Source organism: Aythya fuligula, chromosome 30, assembly GCF_009819795.1.
Source record: "Aythya fuligula isolate bAytFul2 chromosome 30, bAytFul2.pri, whole genome shotgun sequence".
NCBI lineage: Eukaryota > Metazoa > Chordata > Aves > Anseriformes > Anatidae > Aythya > Aythya fuligula.
In genome coordinates this window covers 147467-166668 of record NC_045588.1, presented here as the reverse complement: position 1 = coordinate 166668, position 19202 = coordinate 147467, and the positions used below count along the sequence as shown (strand labels likewise).

At 59.7% G+C, this 19202-nt stretch overlaps 1 protein-coding gene across 2 annotated transcripts in view; it reads right to left on the bottom strand.

Moving 5' to 3' along the window:
- The window catches only part of WIZ (WIZ zinc finger), a 37691-nt gene extending 20899 nt beyond the window's left edge, over positions 1–16792 (bottom strand). For both annotated transcript variants that reach the window (XM_032204995.1, XM_032204994.1), the window contains exon 1: positions 16356–16792. In XM_032204995.1, coding sequence (XP_032060886.1) covers positions 16356–16725 — 370 coding nt within the window. In that variant the 5' untranslated portion in view covers positions 16726–16792. The remainder of the gene's footprint in view (positions 1–16355) is intronic.
- Positions 16793–19202: the final 2410 nt, after the last annotated feature.

Genomic DNA, 19202 nt, shown 5'->3' with positions numbered 1-19202 from the left:
TCCGGATTACGGGAGGATTTCCAAGCCACACTTAAGAGGGTTTAATCCCACGCGCGACCATTTGATGTATAATCGGTCCTGCAGCTAAGCAGTTTACAGGGAAGATGTGCACGCCTCTGGCTGCGCTGCTGCCACCCCGGCCCAGCAGAGTGATGCCTGGCAGGGTTGGTTTTGTCCTCCCTGCAAAAGAAACCTCAACCCACCAGCTCTACACGCGTGGGGCTGGCGAGCCTGGGTCCTCCGGGTGCCCAGGACGCTGCCGAGCATCACCTGGGGCTTGGAGGAGCTGGGCTAACCCTGGGGCTGGCTCCTGTGCTAAATCGCACGCCTCCAACCTCAGATGCACCCAGCTCAGCCCCGCAGAAGGGGGGGAAAAGCCTTCGGCGACGTCCAAGGAAGACGCACGGACCCAACCTACCTGGCCCAGGCATCGTGAGCAGCGAGGGGAGCGGGCACAAGCGAGACTCGCCGGCACGTTGCGGCTACAGAGCCGAAGTTGTCCCCCTGCCACCGGGACCTGCCCTGCCTCGCGATGCCCAGGAGAGGGTGGCAGCTGTCCCCGACTTCAGGATTTACTCCTGGAGCAGCCACGGGCTCCGTGGAGCTCAGGGCAGCTCGCCAGGGTCTCGCTGCTCGTTGTTTTAGTGCTGTGCACAGCCCAGGTGCTGGCTGCTTCCCCCTGTCCTGCTCCAGCCACGTGTCGTTGCCCGTCCTGGCCGTATGGAAAGCAGGGACTCGCTCGTTATTGCGTGGGGAGCTTGGAGAAGCCGAGGCGTAGCTGGGTGAATCCCCAGCGCTTCCTCCCAGTCTGGCCCCAAGCAAGGCAGCTTGCTCCCGGGACGAGGAAACCCTCAGCGGCATCTCGGGTCACGGGCTGCCCCGGGGAAAAAGCCGGGAGAGCCACGGGGAAGGAGAGCGAGGGCTCCACAGCCCCAAAACACCACGCTCAGAGAGAGGGGAGAGCCAAGGCACCCAGCTCAGAGCCACCACGCACCAACCAACAGCCTGGAAAGCTTTGAAAGCTGAATGCAAAAAGAGGAGAGGGAGAAGGAAGAGAGCTGCAAGTCCTGGCACGGGGGATGCTTTGGAAACGCCAGGCCAAAGAGATGTTTGGGGTTTTTTTTGCTGCAGAGGTCTGCGGGCTCAGCCTGCAAGAGCCTCACCAGCCCCAGCCGCCCTCCATCCCCTCCTTGACTGATGCAACCACGTGCAGAGTGGGTTTATTCCACAGATTGCTGCCGGCAGGCCACGAGCCGAGCGCGATGGCCCAGGGAACGCAGGATTCAGGCCACCGCGCTGCTTATGGAGATGGAGGAGGCAAGGCAGGACCTGCCCCGAAAGCGGAGGAGGAATGCGAAAAGCCGGGGCTGGTTTCCCATCCTCCTGACATTCCAGCTGAGGCACATCAGAGGTGAGACCTTTGAGGCTGAGAATCTCTAATTTGGAGGCCTCGTCCAGCGAAGATGATGAGTTTTGAGGTCTTTCATCTGGCTGCAGTTAGGGCCGCGCGCGTCACCGGGGCTATCCAGGAGCGTCCTCAGCGGCCAGCCTGCAGCAGGACAGCATCCCTGCCCGGCCCCTGGGAGATCAGGGTTGTTTTTTTTTGTTTTTTTGTTTTTTTTTTTTGGCTTCGTAGTCATTTTGGAAAAGACCGTCGGGATCCAGGGCCAAGCTGCCGAGGTCACAGGGGATGAGCAGCGCTCATTCAGGAAAGCCTGAGTCACCAACCGGCCCCGTTGGGCACGCCAGGGGGAAGGGACGGGAAAACCCAACCCTCCCAAACCGGCAGATTTTAAAACGCTTCCAAAAAAAAATCAACAGTCAATCAGAAGCCATGAGGAGGAGAGGGGCAGCTGAGGATGGAGGGGCCGACTGCCACGAGAGGAGAGGATGGTGGCAGAAGCCTTCCTGGGGCTCTTTTGTTCTCCCGAGCTCCAGCACGGCTCCTATTTTTAGAAACTGTCTCCTTTGGAGGAAAACATGCAGTGATTTATCTTTCTCCTGATGAGCACGTAACTGCGCTCCCTGCAAATCCCGGTTCCTTGGAAACAGCGAGAGATGAGGGAGTTTAATGTCTTGGACTTAGCAGGCTCAGATTTACCCTCTATGGTAATCCAGCCGGAGCTGCTCCTCTGACCGCAGGAGCGCGGCTGCAGCTTCTCCCAGGAGAGCAGCGCGGCGAAGCTCAGCTCAGCTCCGAGCTCACGGCAGGTCCAACACCCCCGTCCCGTGCCCGTGGGTCTCCCCTCCCTGTTTTTTTCCTCTCCCCCAAGAGTTAAAGCAGCCCGGCCAGGACACCGAGAGGCTTTTCAAACACCAAGCCACCGCGTCAGCTCGCAGCAACACCGGTGGCCAAAACACACAGAAAGGCCAGAGATAAGGGCAAGCTCTCCTAGACGCGGCGTGCCGGGTTCTAGACGTTGCTGGCGCTGGTTCCTTACAGAACACGTTTCAAAGGTCGTGGGTTGAGAAACACCGACAGCTCCTGAAGAGCCAAAAGAGCCCCGGCTCGTCGAGGCCGTCGCGGTCAGGGCTGATAAGCGGAGGTCAGCGGCACGCTGGGGAGGCAAATTTTTGCCTAGAGCTTCACCACCAGCCAGGAACGCACCGGGAGGCACCACGAGGTGCTTTTACACACCGCCGTCCTTCCAAATGGCAGATCCTTCCCCCAGAAAGCATCTCCAAAGGTTGTTTTCTACCAGATCCTTCCCATGGAAAGCGTCTCCAAAATTCCTTTCCTACAGGAGCAACTCAACACTTAATTTAAGACTAATGACCATCGTGTTGTGACATCTGATTTTTTGTTTTTTTAACCTGTGTTGCCCATGGGTAGCTCACAGTGATGTTGGTAGATCCAACGTCCGATGACGTGAACCCAAGGAAGGCTCCCAACCAGCAGGGACTGGAGGACCTGAGGTACAAAGAAGGGGAAAGTTGGGCTCGTTCAGCTTCGAGATGAGAGCAGGAAGGTGCTGCCTACGGCTCCTGATGGGAGGGCGTAGAGAACACGGAGCCAAACTCCTCTTGGACGTGCAGAAAGGGGAAGAAAGTCACAACGTGGGAAAGTCTCCCCTGTGAGACTGCGATTGAGATGTGGATGAGTTCCACCCCGGAGATGCTCCAGACCCAACTGGACGGGGTTCAAGTGAGTCAAACGACTTTGAAGTTGGCGATGCTCTGGGTACAGGCACGGGCTGAAAGCAAGAAGGTCTTCTGGGTGGTGGTTTCCATCAGGACTCTATTAGACCAGCTAGAAGCAGGGAGAGATTCTTCCTTCTGAAGAGTTCGACCCAAAAAACGGTATTCTCCTGGGAGAATCACACTAGACACCCCTTTGGGAGCTGTGTAACAATCTAAAAGAGTGTCAAAGAGTGAAGATTTAAAGAAAAAAACAGGCAAATTAGACCGGAATTTACAATACCGACTTTTGGACCAAACCAAAGGTTTCCAAGAGCCTCCCCAAGCCAGCGGATCACCTCCAAAAGCCCTGCACCGAAACAACACGTGTTCTCCCAGGCTTTTTCCCCTCCTCCGCTTATCTAAACGGAGCAAAAAGATGGATTTTAGCTCCTTTACGGCCAGAATGTGCGCCCCTGCCATTTGAGCAACAGCATGAGGCAAGGGGTGAGTTATTGCATCACCTTCCGAGTAACGCAAAGATGTTGCAAGGGCGTGAGTGAGCTCCAGAATTACAGACTAGCTTCTGCTCAGGGTAACGCTTTCATCTTGGGTGTTTTAATTTGAGAGCAGAAAGTACCTGAAGACTTGCTCATTGGTGTTAGCTTCTACGTATTGTAAATAACCTGGAAAAAAAACCCCAAAGCTTTGGCTCGATGCGTGGTCCAAACACCCAACAGTGACCCACGGGGCTGAAAAAGCAGCAGACGAGTTGGCACAGCGCGGATCGCCGCTCGATGGCGGGGAGAAAACCCTGCAGCCCCACGTTACCACCCCAACCGTGTGGGATTTCTGCTGCATCGGGTGGCACAGGTCTGTATTTCTGTTTTTAAGCCAGCGCGATGAGGATTCCCATGCTAGGAATGTTCTCCAAGAGCAGGGCTCTAAGAGAGCCAAGAGATTGGTGTGGCAGAAGCAAGACAGCGACTCCACTAAAAAAAATAATAATAAAAAAAAGGCCATGAGGCCATGGCCAGCAGCTCTTCCCTCTCCAACCAACCATAAATTGGAGCTGCAGCCCCTGCACGAGCACAGAGCTTTCCCCTTGGGCAAGAGAAGCCAACCGCTCACACCCCACGTCACCAGCTCCAAGAGCAGCCTGGGCTCCTGTAGACAGCTGGGTGGCCACCCAAGCCCAATTCCAGCTCTTTTGAAGGTATTCCTGCCCCAAAGCTTTGGGTAGGGCAGATTACGCCTCCACCCCAAAAGGATGCCATTGCTCCCGAAGCTCTTTGTCGATATTCCTGCCCTGAGTCCCCAAGCAGGGTGGACTGCTCTCTATGTGAAGATCACGGCATCACTCCACGAGCTCTTTGATGGCATTCCTGCCCCAAATCCCCAAGCAGAGCGAATTCTGCCCCGTCCCAAGCTCGCGGCATCACGCCACGCTCACAACAGCTGCTCTCCAGCGGGAATCATCCCACTCGATGCCTCACGCAAGCGTCCAAACCCTGCCTGGAGCCCGACGAGACCATGGCGCTCTCCGTCCCTTTGCTGTGGCTTGCCAGAGGCAAGCTGGAGATTTTGCTCCTTCTCCTGAATACAGATGAGCTGGCGAGAGAACGGGAGGCTGCTGCGGGAGGGCTTGGACTGAGGCGTGAATTTCACGTTTCCTCCTGAAAACGGTCGTGTTTTGGGTCAAATTTCCCGCACGCGGCGCCGGTGAAAGCTCTCGACTGTTTGCAGCTGGAAACGAGATGCTTTTCTTTCTCCTTCGCTCCGTGGCAGATCAGGGCAGTATTAAAGGACGCTCCTTAGCCCCCGGGCAGGTGACCTTGAGGAGAGCTCTTCAAAGCCCGGCGTGCTGGCAGCACACCGCGTCCCATCTGACTCGGGCTGCTGACAGAGCCGGGGACGGCGCCGTCACGTTCCCCTCGCCCTCGGCAGATGCAGGGTGCTGGAAATCCACGCATGGCAGGGCTGGAAAGCCCCAGGGTTGTGCAAGCAGCACCCAGGTGCTGCAGTTTGCTGCTGCTGGACTTTGCACGGGCAGGAAAAGGCACCGCAAAGGGGCCGAGCGACTGCAGACCACGCAGCTCGGGGGGGATACAAACACCGAGGTCCCGACACGCCTGCTCTCGTCTCGGGAGGGGAACGCTGCGGGCTGGCACGCGAAGGGGATCAGCTCGGGATGAACAACCCACCGCTGGGATTCGGCTCCGTCCCCACGCTCCAGGCTGGGAGGAGCTGGACTTCGCTCAGCTTGGGAGCTTGGAGAACTCCGAATCCTCCCGAGCAGGGGGCGAAGAGGACTCCACGGAGGAAATAACATCCCAAACGGGACAAAAAAAACCCAACGCAGGGGTGAGGGCATCCTGAAGGGATGCAGCTCGGTGCTCCCTCGCCAAAGGATCCCAAATCTTTCATCGCGGGGGTGCCGCCACCCGTCCAACTGCTCCCAGTCCGCTCACTGAGGCTCCACGGAGCTGGTGTAGGAGCAGAGCCGTCCACGCTGGGTCCCTCGGGCTCCTCGAGCTGCTTCGTGGGGCTGGAGCAGAGCCAGAGCAGGGGGAAGGCCCAGAACGGGTAACAGCTGGACTCGATGATCGCAGAGCTCTTCTCCAACCCAAATGATTCCTGGGCCCCCAGGGAAGCTGCGGCACCTCCACCCTCGGAGATTTTCCCCCAATGGGACCGGGCAAGCAACCCGTCCTGCTTCAACCCAAACCTCCCTACCCAAAAAGACACCAGGGCTAAAGCTCCCCGGCTCCATGAAGGCTTCACGCTCACTGCACCCCAAACACTTGCTCGCACCGTACCTGGACCACGCACCCCAGCACCCCACACCGCCTCCTGCCACGTGCGCGGGGGCGAGCGGGTCCCTCTCGCCTCCACGGGCCCAGGGTTATCCTGTCCCTGCTACCGCAACGGGCTCTCCCTCGAGCGGTTACAGAGGCAACGCCTGCTCAGGAAGTGGTCTCCGCAGCAGAGGCTGCAGGAGGTGGGGATCGGAGGTGCTTACTCAGCACCCGAGCGAGCGCAAGCTCGTCCCGGCTCCGGGACGCTTTGCACGCTCAGCTCGGTCGGCCCGGCCACTCTCAGTGCCACAAATTTGCCCCCGTTCCCTTTTCCCATCCTGCTTGGCCCCCGACGCCAAGCGAAGCGCCGTGGATCCGCGTGGAGCTCGGCCCCTCCAAGCTCCCCGTTTCCCGCAGGGGTCGGTCGCGTCTCGCCGCGTGCCATGGGCTCCCCGGCTCTCGCCGTGCAGGATTCTCTGCCACCGCTGTCACGCCCAGGCTTAAAACTTCCCATTGAAACGTGGGCCCCGCGTGCTGGCTGCGTTTGGGCTCGGCTGTGCCTGGGCACGCTCCCTCCAGCGGCTCCGGAGTTCGTCCCGGCGGGTCCGGACAGATCGGTGCGTGTTGTATCAGGACCAAAACCCTGCTCCAACCTTTCTGGAAAGGGTCTGGAGCAAGCTGTGGTGCCACCACAGGCTCAGCAGACGTGTTTCTCGCAAAGCTGGGAGGTTTGGCACCGATTTAGGCTCATCCAGTGCTGGCCACGGGCAGGAAGAGCATCAGCCCTCTGAAGGGGCGACCTGCAGAACCGCGCCGCTCGCCATGCACGAGCTGATCGCCCTCCAAGAGGAGCTCGTGGTGGGACTCTGGAGCAATAAAAGTCACCCATGCTGCGCTGCTCAATTCTCACCCAAGTTTCTGCAAGCTGGAGCTGAAATGAAGAGAGGAAAAAAAAAAAAAAAACAAAACAAAACACCACCGATTGAGCTAAACTAAAATAAACCAGGGCCTGCTGGCTCGGGTGCGCCGGCTCGCGTTCAAGCTGCCCGAGTCAGCAGAGCTCAGGAAACCCCGCGTGCTTCTGGAAGACGGAGCCGTAGGAAGCGTGACACATCTCGGGCTGTTGGCTGCGCTCCCCGGGATGTTTCTGGTCGGCGAGATCCGCCGCGACTCCGCGGCCCTCGAGCAAACATCTGGAGCTGCCCCGGTGCCACGCGGCGAGGCCGGGGAGCGCCGCGGGGTGGTGGTGGTGGCACGGTGACATCCCCCAGGTCCCCGTCCCGTCACGGGGAGGCTGTCGGGGATCCCGTCTCCCTGCTGAGCTCAAATCCAGCAAGGGGGGAGAGGATGGAGCCAGGAAGGCGATGCTTTATTCCACTGAAGGCTGGAGAAGGCCCACCAGGGAGGAGAGGGGACGTTTGTGGCTCCTGCAGACACGCCACGGCCTCGGAGGCATTCCCTCGGCTGTCCCAGCTGCCTCCGGCCTCGGTGGGACTCACCAGGGCCACCCAAAAGCGGCCGGAGGAGGAAGCGAGACGCAGCTCTCCCACATTCCAGCCTGGACCATCTGGGCGCTGTCATCTTCTGAGAAACGGCTGCGCAGCGGCACGGGCTTTCTGTTCCAAGAAAAGAGGCCAACCTGCGGGTCTGCGAGCCAAGGAGCCGAGCCAGAGGAGGAGGAGGAGGAGGAGGAGGAGGAGGAGGAGGAGGACAGGCTGCTGCCACGGCGCTGGGCCCAATGAATCCGGGCACGGAGCCCACAGAAGCCTCGGGGTCTCCAGGGAGGTTTTGGCCACCCTGCAGCGAGGGTTTGGAGACCGAGGGAGCAGCTCACTGGAGGCAGAGGAGGAGAAGCGGCACAAAATCCATCGGGACCCACGAGGGAGGGCAAGATCTAGAGAAGATCCAGTGCAAAAAGCAGGTACAAGTGCAAAGACTCGATGAAGAACGGATCGAGGGACTGCATTAAAAAGCTACCGGCGATGTTCCGCAGCTGCTCCTGACCCCGAAGGGTGCCTCAGAAACGTCCCCTGATGTCCCCGCGCAGAGGGGAGAGGGGCAGCAGTGCCCCGATGGAAAGGGACGGGAAACCGTGCCCAAAAGAGCCAGGGAATCGGAAGAGAAACGGGGATGAGCCAAAGGGAGAAAAGCCGCGGCGGATGGGAAGCTCATTAGCTGGACGATGGAGGACCTGCAGCCTTTGGCAAGCACACGGGAGCTGTGAGTCACTCACGGTGTGGTTAGAGGGAAAAAAAAATAAAGAAGAAGAAAAAAAAATCAACATTTAACTGTGGTTTGCAACCTGCAGCGCGTGGATGACTTCGAGAACTGCCTGCGAAAGGCAGCGGAGAGGAGCCAGCCCGCTGGCAGCAGGCATCCGCTCCCTGCTGGAAAACCTTCAGCAAGCCTTAAAAAAAAAAGCGGAAACCCCCCCGTTCCTCCCCACAACGCCTCGCACGACGGGGCAGGGAGCCCCCGTCACCACCCAAGACCCTGCGGGGGGTTCTGCCGCTCGCGTGTGAGCGAGGTTAACCGAAACCGAAACAGGTGTGAGGAAGGGCTCAGCACGGGAGGGGGGGGGAAGCAGCTTTTTGGGTTTTTTTTTTTTTGCTGCTCGCAGCCCGAGCAGCGTGGCTTGTTTAGCTTGGCACGGCCGGGAGGGAACCTGACACTTTCCCAGCGAGGAGCTGCGCTCTCCTTCCCAGCCTACCCGCGCTCCCAGCCAGAGGCTTTGGGTTTTTCTCTCTGCTCCCCGGCGCTCAGCCCCGGGGGGATTTGGCAAGGGCAAAGCTGGGGGTACCGACCCCACCGGTGCCACCCCTGGCGCTGCAGTCGAGGGCTCAGTTCCCTGGTTGCTTCCAGAGGTGGAAAGCTCGCACCATCCAGGGGTCCGGAGGTGGTTTTGGGGCTCCCGCAGCCGGCGCCCCCATCCCTGAGCAGAGCTGCACCAGGTTGGGGAGGGGGACGCCGCTCGGACCACGGCTGCTGCCTCTCGTTGAGCTGCACTCATTGATGCTCGGCCCGACGCAGCTTTTGGGACCGTGCTGGTCCCGTTTAGCCCAGTGACGGCGACCCCAAGCCCCCAAACCTGCTTCGAGCCCGGGGAAACCTCCCCGTGCCGAGGTCTGAAGGCTTCGAGGCGCGATTTCAGCTCCTAAACACAACCTGATGCGGGTCCAAAAAGATCCAGCCTAGATAACCGCGCTCGGCCTGCTTGGGGCAGGGCAGGTGCTTGCCCTCCATCGATATCCACACCCCTAAAAGAGTTCAAAACCCTTGGAAAAGGGTTTGGGGTGAGCTCCCCTTTGCCACCCCTGCCTCGTGCAGCTCCCAGCCACCTCCCTGCATCTCCCAGTTTGCAGCAGAGCCCAGGTGGGCGCCGTGTAAAACCCCAATTCCTTTGCCCCTTCAAACCCTTGGGGCTCTTCTCCCCGAGGCGTTTCCAAGCCTGCATTCTCCCATCCCGTGGCTTTGTTCTAAAAACAAAGGGCAAGTGAGAATGAGCGCTGCCTGCGGGTGCCAAGCCTTCCTTTCAGGTCTTTTACCTGATGGGTGCCCAAAAGGAGCCTTTTCAGAGGCTGTCGAAACCCTTTTTTTCCTTTCCCTCCTCCCATTAAGGAGTTATCAGGGCTCTGAGCAACCCCATCCTCCCCATCCTCTCCATCCTGCGGCTCCACGTCCAGCTTTAAGCAAGATTTATGTGCCGGGCAGCAGAAACTTTCCTCGTCAGCAGAGGACGCGTCCAGCAGCTCATGAAAGAGCGGCTTCTCTCCAAGCTGCCTGAACGCCATCCAGGCTCTGTCGCAAGCTCGTCTTGTTCGGATCCATCCCTCCTCAAAAAAAAACTTTCCAGCGGATCTCTCTGCGCACGGGCTGCTCCCATGAAAGTGGCAGTGTTTTACCGGCGATGAATGCAGCCGATTCACGTCGCCATCCCCTTCTCCCCTCCAAATTGCATCTTTTCGCCCCGCTCGCTCGCTCCTCCCGGCACACGGTGGCTTCGCCGTCGCTAAAACGGGGTTGGAAGCACCTAAAAAAGCATCCGGGGAGCCCCGAGAAAGCCAGCGTGGTGCTCACGCTCTTCTACCTGCAAGTGTTAGCCGGGGAGACGGTCCCCGAAGGGTTTTGGGGATGCTATATGGGAAAAACTCTCATCGGGATCATCTCGCTGGGTGCTGCCGTTACCGAGCTGTCCTCCCCGATCACAGAAACCCACCGAGGAGAGCTGCGGCTTCTGGGCTTTCTGGAGATGCCCAAAATTGGGGAAAAACCGTGGTGGAAATCCCTGGGCTGCTTCTCCCAGCATCACCTCGCCCCAGGCTCCGGCGAGGTGGAGGACGAACCCAGATGGGACCCAAAAAGCTGCCGAGATTCTTCTCCCACCCGAGCATCCTACGGGGAGGTGGGCCCCAAACGCCCCAGGGAGGAAAAAATGGGACCGACCCGAGGCAGAGCAGGAAGGGACCGGCCACTGGAGGTGCTGGGTGGAAAATGAGGATAAATTGAGGATATTCGCAGCAGGGCTCGGGGTCAGGGCTTTGTCTGCGAGGTCTCTGCGGGGTCCATCGGGCACAACCCAGGCAGAGCTGCTTTCCCAGCTCCTCGGGTCTTAAATTAGTCTTTTTTTGTTTTTTCTCCCCTCTACATCCGGGAATCCTTCAAGGCCAAGCTCCCAGAAGACGCACACAAGTCGTGATTTTTGGGAGCCAGCAAAAAAAAAAAAAAAGGAAGATTTTGACCGCGGGAACAGCCCAAAGCTGTAACAACGCCTCGGATTAACGCGGCTCCGAGGGGGACGAGCCAGAGGCAGAGGACGGGAAGCAGCTGCTCAGCTCCACGGCCCCGCACAGGAGAAGCTCCCCCAGATCCCGCTGCCACGAGGACGTGGTGCTGCGAGCAGGAATTTGGGTTTCTCCACGGCAGCGAAGGGCTGGAGGAGGACGGACGTGGCCCCGTGCCGCAGCATGAGCTCATTTCTGCTGGGGCTGGGACGAGGGGACGGCAAAGCCAGCCCCAGCTTGACCCAGCAGCCGGTCGCTCTTCCAGAAGGGGTCGTTGCTGCAGAGCCGCTTCTCCTTTAGGCTCTCCTGGACGGATTTTGTCCCCGAGAAGTGAGTTTTGGGCCACTTACCGGGGTTTTCTGTACATCCGGCAGCCTGGAGAACAGCCTGGGCTGCGGGACAAAAGCAAGTACTCCCCCAAAAAAATAAAAAATAAAACCAAAACGCATGTTTGCATCCTTGCTACAAGCTTGCCCTAACCAAGAGCCTGGCTCTGCACAGCAAAAACCCAGCCCGGCCCTAAAAAAAACAGGGATGGGGGCCGTGTCCTACTTGGGATGGCAGCGGGAGAGCCCACGGCCGTGCCCCCGGCTTATTTTTACTCCGTGGCCCAGTTAGCGCGGGCTGCCTCGGGACGTTATTTATAGCCCCAAAAAGAGTGGCACGGCAGCTGCCCCGCACCTCGGGCAACCCCGAGGAGGAGGAGGAGGAGTGGGAGGCAGGACGGGAGCACAGCCCACCCCCTCCTCACGCCTTCACGGCTCCCGTTTTGGGGTTTTGGGTTGCCCCAGGCCACCAAAACGCCCCCCACGACGCTCGGCACATCCTCTGCCCCGCGGGGACGTCGCCGTGCTCGCAAGCAACCGCTCAACCCAGCCATCACCTTGCCCAAAAATCCTTTTTTTTTGGTGTGTGCCCTGATAGTCCCAAGCCCCAAAACTCTTTGGGAAGAGTTTCCCCTCCTCGAGGCTCACGACCCCTGCGTTAGGGGACACGGAGGATGGGCTTTTTTTTTTTTTTTTTTTTTTTTTTTTTTTCCATGCAACCTTAGGGTTACCAAGTGTACTCCACGTCCCGGCTCCAGCCGAGCTCTGTCTGTTGTCTTGGACTCGAGCGTTCAATTATTTATTTGCTAGGCAACAACATGACATCTTTCCTGGCACCGCTCGCAGGCTGCGAGGCTGACGGAGCGCTAATTAGCGAGGAAGGTTCCTGGGACCGCGAGCTCAGCCTCCGCGGCGAAGGGAGAGGGTTGGAAAGCCAAAAGGCTCAACTTCAGCCCAACGCCCATGAGCGTGGGGAACGCCGCGGGGATTTGCCACGCGAGAAACACCCCAAAAAAAATAAAAAAGCCCCAAAAAATGGGGTTGGTCACCGGTGGGCGCACGGCGAGGGATTGGCAGGAGCTGCGCCGCGCTCGGGTGTCCCGTCCCGTGACTCGCCTATCTTTTCTGGACGGAGATCAAAGGCGGGCCATAAAGGGGAAAAAAAAGAAATAAAAACATAAAAGAAATCGGCCCAGCAGTTGGCAAACACACCTTGGGGACGCTGGGCGTAAGCTGCTGCGCGCAGGGCAGGGTTTGGAGGCCACCGGAGCTCCCTGAAAACCACAAAATTGACCCCGAAACATTTCCTACGCTGGAGAACTTCGTACGGGGACCCACCTTGCAAGAAGGCCACGTTTTTCCCCCAAAACGCCCCTAAAATTCACTCCGATACAAGAAGATGGACTCAATGTCAGGGTAAGCGCAACAGAAAATCACCTTATTTATCGCCCCTTCCCCCAAACCACCTAGAAAGCAGCTTTTCCACCCAAATCCCGTTGCTTTGCACCCGACGCCCGACGGACCCAATCCGGCACAAGCAAGAGAGACGCCTGCAGGTCTCAAATTCCTCCCCAAAAATCCCATTCATTGATTTTTTTACTGTACAGGCGAGCTGCGATCCTCAGTGCCGCCGCTTTCCCAGCCGTTTCCTCCTTATCTTCACCTGCCCCGGGGTTATTTAAGCGCCGACTTCGCTCTTCCGGGCGGAAAAAAACACCTTTGCCCTCTCATCTCCCCACTAAAACCCCGTCCGAAAGGTTTGGTGCCACCGTTCCCCTCTAGAAATGACTCAAACCGGGGAAATTTCATCCCAATGATGCCTCCTTGGAGCTGCTCGAGTGGGCTCTCGAGTTTCATTCCAGCAAGGAGAGGAAGAAAAATTAAAAAAAACGTAAAATAAATAAATAATTAGTAAAAACATCGGGGTGCCGGCAGCTCGCTCCCCCAGGGATCGGGTGCCCACGCCGTGGGCCTGTCGGCTCCGCTTTTCGGCCACCCTTTTTGTACCCCCTCCCAAAAAGGCTGGGCGGATTTCCTCAAATCGCCTCAAATCTTGGGTTGCTCCTCCCGGTTTCAGAAGATTTGCAATGAAAATGCCCCTTTTTAGCCCACTGAGCTATATACAACCCCTTCCCAGTTGAGCCAGTTTGGCACAGGATGGTTCCCAAACCAAACCTCGGGCTTCCTGGAGCGGTGTGAGGTGTCCCGATGGACAAAACCCCGTCCCGTGCCAGCGCCGGGGACATCACGACACCGAGAAGGGCTCGGATCACGCCGCGGATGCAGCCGGGAGCAGCAGAGCCCGGTGCTGGCCCCTCCTCGGGAGCTCGGCCGGCCGTGCCAGCGATTAAACGCATTAAAAGGTGGAAAAAGAGATAAATTGGCCACAGCAGGAGGCAGCCACGGAGGATAGGAAGCGTCGTTTCCCCTCCGACTTGCTGGCGTTAAATCAACGGGGTCTTGGTGGCATCCCCCAGGTCCCCGTGTTGGGGACCTCGTGCCACCAGCCCCGGGCACGGGGAGGTGGCTGCAGCGTGCGCCGAGCCCCCCCAGCTGCTGAAAAACCCAAATCACGACCCCAGGTGGCCCCCAGCAGCCCCAAATCCCCCCCCAAACCCTTTCCCTGCCCCGTCGGGATCGCTCACCTGCGGGGACGGAGCAGGCGGTCGCCGGAGGGGCCGCGGCGCGGTGCGGCTCGCCCTGCCCGCGGCTCCAACTGCCCGGCCCCAATTCGAGCTGATAAGGGCAGGAAACCCCCCAGCTCGGGGCTGATAAGGGCCGCGGCGATGCGAGGAGCTGCAGCCCGTTCGAAATGCAGCCCGGAGATAAAGGCTTTGGGATTCGGACCCGAGGGCACGCTGCTTGCTCGGCCCCAAAGGAGGAACCGGGGGAACTCGCCATCCCCGGCATTTCCAGCCAAGCACAGGAAACGCCGCCTTGCAACGGTTAATTACCCAAATTGCCTTTAGGAGAGCCCCTTCCCAGCACGGGCAGAGCCCAAAGCAGCCTCCCGGGGAAGAAGGAGGGGAGACGAGGCCGCCAAGAAGGCAGGGGAAGGGTCTCCACCGGCCACGGCACCACCGCGGGGTCCCTTCCATCCTTCCCACGCCGCAATCCTCTCCGCAGGCAGAAACCCTTTCCCCGCGGGGAGCTCGATGCAAATAACCCAGGAGCAGCCTCTGGGTGCCAAAAACCCCTCAGGTGCCGTCCTCCGAAGCCGAATTCTCGCCGCTCTGGCTCTGAAGCCCCCCCCCAAAAAAATAAAATCCTCCCTCGGTGGCTGCTCGCTGACCTCCCCGCGGTGGCGGCGTGGACTTTGCCTGGTTCCAAAAAGCGGCCGCCAGAGCTGGCTCCGTGCCCTGCTCCACGCGGCCGCGGGCAACGCTTTCCTTGGGAAACCCCAGACCCGAGGGGGGAAAATTAAAAAAAAAAAAAAAAAAAAGGGCTGTGATGGAGCAGCACCGCGCTCCTCCAAGCCCGGCTCCCCTCCAAGGAGCCCTGGGGGTAATTTGGGGTAATTTGGGGTAATTTGGGGTAATTTGGGGTGTTGCCAGCAGCAGGCACAGCCTCACACCTCGCCCCGTGCCTCCTGGCAGCCTTGGCAGTACCGAAACAGCCCCCCAAGGGCTGGGGGGGGGCAGTGCTGAGCGTTTGGGGTGGTTTTCACCATTCTGCAGCTCCTTAAATCCCACACAGCAGCCTTCAATCTCACCTTTTGGGGCTGTTTCACCGCGTTTTCGGAGCTGGGAAGCAGCCCAAGGGACTCGCACGCCTGCAGCCCCTTCAGCAGGGCTGAGGCCACCCGAAACATCCCAAGACCCCCGCAGACCCCCCCACACGGGGATATTCTCCATCTCCAGGTTCATCCTTGTGATTTTGGGGACACCATTTCCCCATTTCCCCCCCGTTTCTCCCCATTTTGCCACTCTGCACGGCGTTAGCCCGTTGTGCTCGGGCAAACCCGCCTCGCATGTGGGATTCCTACAGGGGGAAGATAAAAAAAATAACAAAAAACACCAAACTCGAGCGGGATTTGCCCTCCAACACAAACACCCTGAGCTAAACCTCACGCCCAGCTGCCCCACGCCGGGCTGCAGAGCTCAGTCTTTGCATTCTCCTTCCCTCCTCGGGTTAATTTTCCACCTGGAGCTTCGAGGCCGCGCGGTGCCACCCGAATCCCAGCGGGACCAGCTCACCCCTACGAGCTGGTCCGGGGAAATTGGCTTTGGAGGATCGCCTGCAAGCAGCTCCGCAGCTGGTTGTGCTTCCAGCTCCTCCAAAAACCACCTCCTGCCTGGGGGGCAGGCTAATTAACAAGGCAAATCACCCGCCGGGACGCCTGGAGGAAACGGGGAAGGAAGGAGAGGAGGGCCCCGAGGGTGCCAAAGCTTTGGGGCTGGCACGGGAGAAGGCGAATCCTCCAAGCAGGCAGGGGACAGACGCTGGGAAATTGGGGGTTTGGGGAGGAGCAGAGCACGGGCAGCAGCCGTGCAGGGTTCCCCTGTGAGAGGAGAGCGGCGGAAACGTCCCCGGGAGCGCAGCAGCATCGCTCCGAGCCCTCAGAGGAGGGATTTTATCCAGGGGAGGAACTCCCACGGGTAACAAAATGCTCATCCTGTACATCAGGAGCGATCAGTATCACGGGGCTAACGGCACCGGTGGCAGACGGGTCCCCGCGCGTCCCACAGCTCGGGGGATGAGGTTTTTGTGCACGCGACCACGCTCGGCAGAGCCTCTCCGAGAAGAGGAAGCACCAAGGGGAGCTGTGCGAGGTGCAGGTGGTGCAGCTTTCGCTCCCGCGGCCCCAAAAAAAGCATCCACGGCCGGAAGATTTGACTCGCCTGAAAGCTCTCGGCCGCGGGGGCTGCAGCGAGGGGGCTCTGCCTTCCCCAGCTGCACCCTGAGCTCGGCACGAGCGGTCCCAGCCTCGGCTCGCTGCTCCTCGGCGTTTTTGGGAGGTGGGGCAGAGCCCAACAACGCCAGCCCGGCTGCCAGGGGCAGGGCAGGGTGGCTGGAAGCTCGCCGAGAGCCCGGTTTTGGGGCCTGACCCACAACATCCCTGCCTCTGGCGCCGAACCCAGGCACGGGCTTGCTGTCACGACCCCGAGCCCCAAACCCGCCGGGTTTTCACCACGCTGAGCCCCCTTTTGCCCAGATTCCCGGCATCTCACAACAAAACGCCTCCAAACCAAGACATCCAACGCGAACCAGAGCAGGGGCACCACCGACAGGCCGCGGGCACGACGCCCAAACTTGGCTCAACCCAAACCCAAGCACCGGGAGCTGCCACCAGCCTGCGGGAGGAACCCAACGGGGGCTTCCCGGGGTCTTACCGGCCACGTCGCGGGCTTCCAGGGCGATGTCGGGCTCCTGGCGGGACAGGGGCGAGAAGAAGTCGGGGTCCTCTTGCAGGGGACAGAGCTCGGTGCCGGGGGGCCCCTTCCCGTCCCTGCTCATCATCGCCAGGTTGTCCGCGGCGTAGAAGGCGGCTTCCTTGAGCTCCGTCCCCGCTTCCACCGATGTCCCAGATAGAGCCGGGCTCTCCAGAGGCGCTTTCGCATCTTTCACAAAAGCAGCTCTTCTCTCTTCACCTTGGGGGCACTCAAGGGCAGCAAAATTCTCTTTGTTTGGCTCCAGTGTCATTAGCAGGGCTCTGCCTCCATCTCCCTGGCGCTCCGATAAAGCGGGGACAGCTTTCTCCATCCCTCGCCGATCGCGCTGCGGCGCTCGCGAAAAAACCCCGCAGCGGGGCTCGGGAGGGTCGGCGGCCAGGGACTGCCCGAAAAACCTACAAAAAAAAGGGATAAAAGAGGGGAAAATGAGAGAGGAGCCCGGGTTTCTCCCACGCGGAGGAGGCCGCCAGAGCGGCGAGCGGCTCCTGAAAACCCTGAAGCTTCCCAGCACGGGGCCTCGCCGCTGTTCCCGACGCTGGAATTCCCCAAAAATCGCCTCGGTGCCCCCCTGCTCGCCCCGTTTTTGCTGCCCCCCGAGCCCAGCCAGGCTCTGGGGCAAGGCGTCGGGTCCCATCGCTCACCCCCTTGGCAGCACCGATGCTGCCGGTAGCCGACACGGTGCCGTACCCTAAAACACCCCAAATGTCCCCAGCACGAAGCTTTTTCCCCCAAAAGCCCGTTATTTCCCCCCAGAATTAACCACCACGCAGCTGCGGGGGTGTCTCTGTGCCCCCAAAGCCTCCTGGCTCCCCAAAACCACGGGATTTTGGCCCGCTGCCGCCACCGAGCGGGGCTGAAGCGGGAGCGACACCTCAGCCTCGCACAGCGACCCCATCGCCGAGGCCAAAATCACCCCAAAAGGGGAGAAATCCTCAATCCCTGCGACCCCGCGGCCTTTTGGATGAGTTCAGCCGCCGGGCTCGAAGCATCGCCCTCACCAAAAACAGCGCCCGGGGGTCCCCCGAGGGTCTGGGAGCTGCTGGGGGCAAACCCGTTGCGTTTGTGTCCCCCCCCCAAAAAAAAAAAATCACCCATCTCCCCCAAACCCTTTCCACCACCTGGAGGGAGGGGGGAGATCTCCAGCGCCCCTGCTTTGACCCAGGGGCCGAATCCCGGATCGGGGCGGGGGAGGAAAAAAAGAAAAAAAAAGGAGGAACCGGGCGCTAAAAAGGCCGGCTTATCAGCCAGCCGGAGGATAAAGGCACCGAGGGAGCGCCGAGGAGCTAAATTTACCCAGCCGGGGAAGGAGAAGGCAGCGAGACTATAAATACCTTCAAGGTAACAATGCAAATGAAGACAGGGAATCGTTGGCGCTCTGCGAGATGCCATCACCACCCGACGTAGCCCCGGGCCACGGGAGGAGAGTGGCAGAGCCCAGCCCAGCGCACGGCACCGGGATGACCCTGAAAATCCCCAAAAAAGCCACCTCGCCCCCCAAAAAGCCACCCTGCCCATTAAAAAGCCACCTCGTCCCCCCCAAAAAGCCACCTCGCCGCCTTCCTCTCCGGGGCCCAGCTGCACGCACCCAACCGGCTCTTGCTTGGGTTGGTTTCTTCCCATCCATTTAAAAAAAATAATAGCACTAAAGACCTAAAAGTGAACTAAACTAAAATAAAGCCGCCTTTCTTCATCAGCAAGGGGTCAGCTCCCGCAGCTGCCCTCGATTTGGGGATGCTGCCGGGCGAGGGCTTTTCCACCTGGGGCTTGGGAGCAGCCCCAGCTCGAAGCGTCCCAAATCCCTTCCGCGCCTTCCCCCGTCTGGGGGGCTCCCGAAAGCTGCTGGGGCCCAAGGGCTGGGGCAGAGCCCGGGGAAAGCTTCTGCCTCCCCCCAGCTCTGCCAGGAGGGGCCGAGGGTCCCGAGGGTCTCTCCTCTCCCCGCATCTCCCATCACGTTGTCCCGGGAGGCAGCGGCTCGGCTGCCCGCAGGTTCCTCAAACCTCAGCACCGAGTCCAAGGAAACCGAAAAAAAAAAATAAATAAAATAAAATAAAATAAAAAAGAAACCCACCCCGATTTCAAGAGCGGGCTTAAATTTCCTCTCGGGAGCCAAGGGGAAAACAATGGGCCATAGATTTTGCCCGGTGCCCCTTTGCCAAGCGCAGAGGGAAGCGGCGGAGGAGCGAGCCCACCGGCCACCTGCTCCGGGCCAGCCCGCACGTGGGGACGGCCACCAAGAGCCCACCCCGCTGCCACCCCCCCGGCACGGACAGGGGGGACACGGGGACAGGGGACCCCCAAAAGCGAGCAGGAGGGGTCCCCGCCACCCTCGGCGCATGGAGGCTAATCTCAAGCTGGCTGGCAAGCGGCGAGAGGCAGGCGTGCAGCCAAAAGGGAGAGAAATCACCCCAAAACGCATCGCCCGTTAGTGGAATAAAAGGGAAAGCAGCAAGGAGCCACACGACAACGCGGCGTGGGCACGTGGTGGGGCGGCGCGTCGCACTCCCTGCGAAGGGACCCATCAAAACTGAGCTAAATAACTGGGGGTTTGGGTTTGTTTTGGCTTTTTTCTCCTCGTTTAAGCAGAAAGCAGCGGCTCCGTTGGGCTCTGCCAGCCCCAAGACGTTGGGATCCCCACAGATCCCAACGGGGTCAAGAAACCAGGATTTGGGGTAAAACACACCGAGCGCCAGGGGGGCGATACCACAACGCCCTCAAATACACAAATTTTCAACCCTATTTTTTGAAGACCTGCAGCCACCCAGCCTCCAGGAAGGGGCTTTTTTTCCC